General features: G+C 38.6%; 1 protein-coding gene across 3 annotated transcripts in view; it reads right to left on the reverse strand.

The window, feature by feature from the left end:
* LOC125043757 overlaps positions 1–2,500 on the reverse strand; it is a 29,018-nt gene that overhangs the window by 18,764 nt on the left and 7,754 nt on the right. For 2 of the 3 annotated variants that reach the window (XR_007116435.1, XM_047640026.1), the window contains exons 4-5: positions 2,239–2,364; positions 1,001–1,124 (exon numbers count right to left, since the gene is read on the reverse strand). Coding sequence is in view for 2 of the 3 variants with exons in the window: in XM_047640026.1 (XP_047495982.1) it covers positions 1,001–1,124; positions 2,239–2,364 (250 nt within the window). In the remaining variant the exon portion in view is untranslated. The remainder of the gene's footprint in view (positions 1–1,000; positions 1,125–2,238; positions 2,365–2,500) is intronic. The other variant, XM_047640027.1, reaches the window with a different exon arrangement.

Consider the following 2,500-nt stretch of genomic DNA (forward strand, 5'->3'; position numbering starts at 1 on the left):
GCTGCTGATGATATTTTATCTGAATCTCTGGAAAACCTACTGGCAGCTCTTGATGCATTTTGCAATGAAGCAATGCCCCTGGGGCTAAAGGTCTCCTGGACTAAGACCAAGATCCAGAACTTTGGGGGCCTCCTAATAGATCCTGTTCAATGAGTACGTGCTTGTGGTGAGAACATCAAGATCACAGAGAGCTTTATATAATTCGGTAGTGCAGTTCATGACTAAGTGCAATCAGACAAGGGAGTCAGTAGATGGAGTGGCCTGGCAGCAGAGGTCATGAAATCTCTTGACAAGAGTATTTGATACTACCACCATAGGATGATCCTGCCCACCAGGTTGTCTCTGTTCGAGACAACCCTGGATGGAGGAGGCCTATGGAACGACCTAAGTAGTCAGGCTTGGGCAGATCAATCAAACCTGTCATGAAGAGCTAGAGATGGGCTCGCCATGAGGGGCCTTCATAGGTGGAAATGAAGGGTGGATGCAGCTATGCGTCCCTGACTGCATTAGCTCCAAAATGATGATGAATGCACACATGCACGCACGCAAACACACAAACACAAACACACACACACACACACACACACACACACACACACACACACACACACACACACACACACACACACACACACACACACACACACACACACACACACGCACGCACGCACGCACGCACGCAGGCACGCAGGCACGCAGGCACGCACGCACGCACGCACGCACGCACGCACGCACGCACGCAGGCAGGCACGCAGGCACGCACGCAGACACGCACGCACGCACGCATGCACGCACGCACGCACGCACGCACGCACGCACGCACGCACGCACGCACACACACACACATAAAAATAAACACTCACACAAAAATACACACACAAAAATACACACTCACACAGAAATAAACACTCATATAAAAAAATAAACACTCACACAAAAACACTACAAATATACTCTATCCTCTTACATATTTTATCCATAGCAAAATCTCACTGTTTACCTGAATATATCAGCTTCCTTATCCTTCCATCCTAAATCTGTAAGAAATGGCTTCATGTCTCTAAAACAGACTGTAGAATGTGGGTAGCTTCGCCTTACATATTCTTCATACAAAAGTTCAATATCTGTTGAGAAAAAAATAAATAAATAAATAAATTATATTGATATTCTCCTTTAAAATAAAATAAACTTTTTAAAAACAACTTCACTCTTTTCACAACTGTAAAACAGAAAACCTGTTACTACTAGCATTTGTGACCTAAATAAAATGCTCAAATAACAACAACACATTTACGAGGGATTTTATCAGCCAAAAAATCAAGTTTTTTTCCATAACCGATGCATCAACTTGCAGTAAATGTCTGCTTTCTTACTTGTCTTACAAATGTTCTTGAAAATGATACATACATTATTTTTCATTGAGAATAGAATGCTGATTTAAAGACATTAAGATATTCAAACCACATTTTAATTGTTGCTAGGATTCATGACAATCATATATTTTTTTAAAGACATACCCTTCTTGTTTTTCTTTTCTTGTATTTGGATTTTATTGTTTGCTTTGAAAAATTCTGTTCTTCTATAAATATTAATCATTAAATCATTTTAAATCCTGTCTATGAAATAATGTTTCAAAGTTAATGCAAGTAACATTCAGTCAACTATACCATACCTGTGCTGTACTGCTTGTTTCCAATACATACACAATTATCATGCATCACATTCTTTTAATTTCAATTAAGCCAGTTGCCCCAGAGATGGCTTCAAAAGTGCTTAGTAAAGGAGTCCTATTGTCTCAAATGTTTACCTTTTTCCTAGATTTTCAGATTTTTTTTTAATTTAATTATTTTTATTGTTATTAATATTTTAATAATATTATGATAAACATTTTGTTAATAATAGTAGTAACAGTATTAATATTAATTGTATTAAAAAAAAGAAAAAAACAATTTACCATAAATTCAAGGAATTAGCAAATCAGGCTCACTAGGACCTATTTATTGATTCATTAGTGGCTAAGCACTTGTGGAGTCGTCTGTGGGCAGAACAAATCACAAAACCTACAGTAGACAATACATACACCCAGGGAAAATTATAGAGCAGTGCTTCCCAATCCATGGGACATATGACCCAAGAAGGTTGCAGCAGGGTGGTCTCTTACAGCATCTTGATTAAGAAAAACCTGCCTTAAAATACAAAAGAGAAACACACCCACTGTTGATTTCACACATTCCATACCTTGTTCTCTGTAGCCTGGGGACCGAAGCAGCTGATCATCTGGGGTCATGTGCTGGGAATCAACCTGGTGCCAGATCTGATGAGGACCGATCTCCTTTAGAGAGGCTCCAATATCACAACTTTTCCCTGAGATATTGTACTCTCTTGTATTTATTAAGCTAACAATGCTTCATTATAATTAAGAAAACTTCACCTTTTCAATCGTTGTCATGAATTCCATTTCCTATGGGAACTTGATATATAAAATAATTTCATTTCTCAG

Source organism: Penaeus chinensis, chromosome 34 (assembly GCF_019202785.1).
Source record: "Penaeus chinensis breed Huanghai No. 1 chromosome 34, ASM1920278v2, whole genome shotgun sequence".
NCBI lineage: Eukaryota > Metazoa > Arthropoda > Malacostraca > Decapoda > Penaeidae > Penaeus > Penaeus chinensis.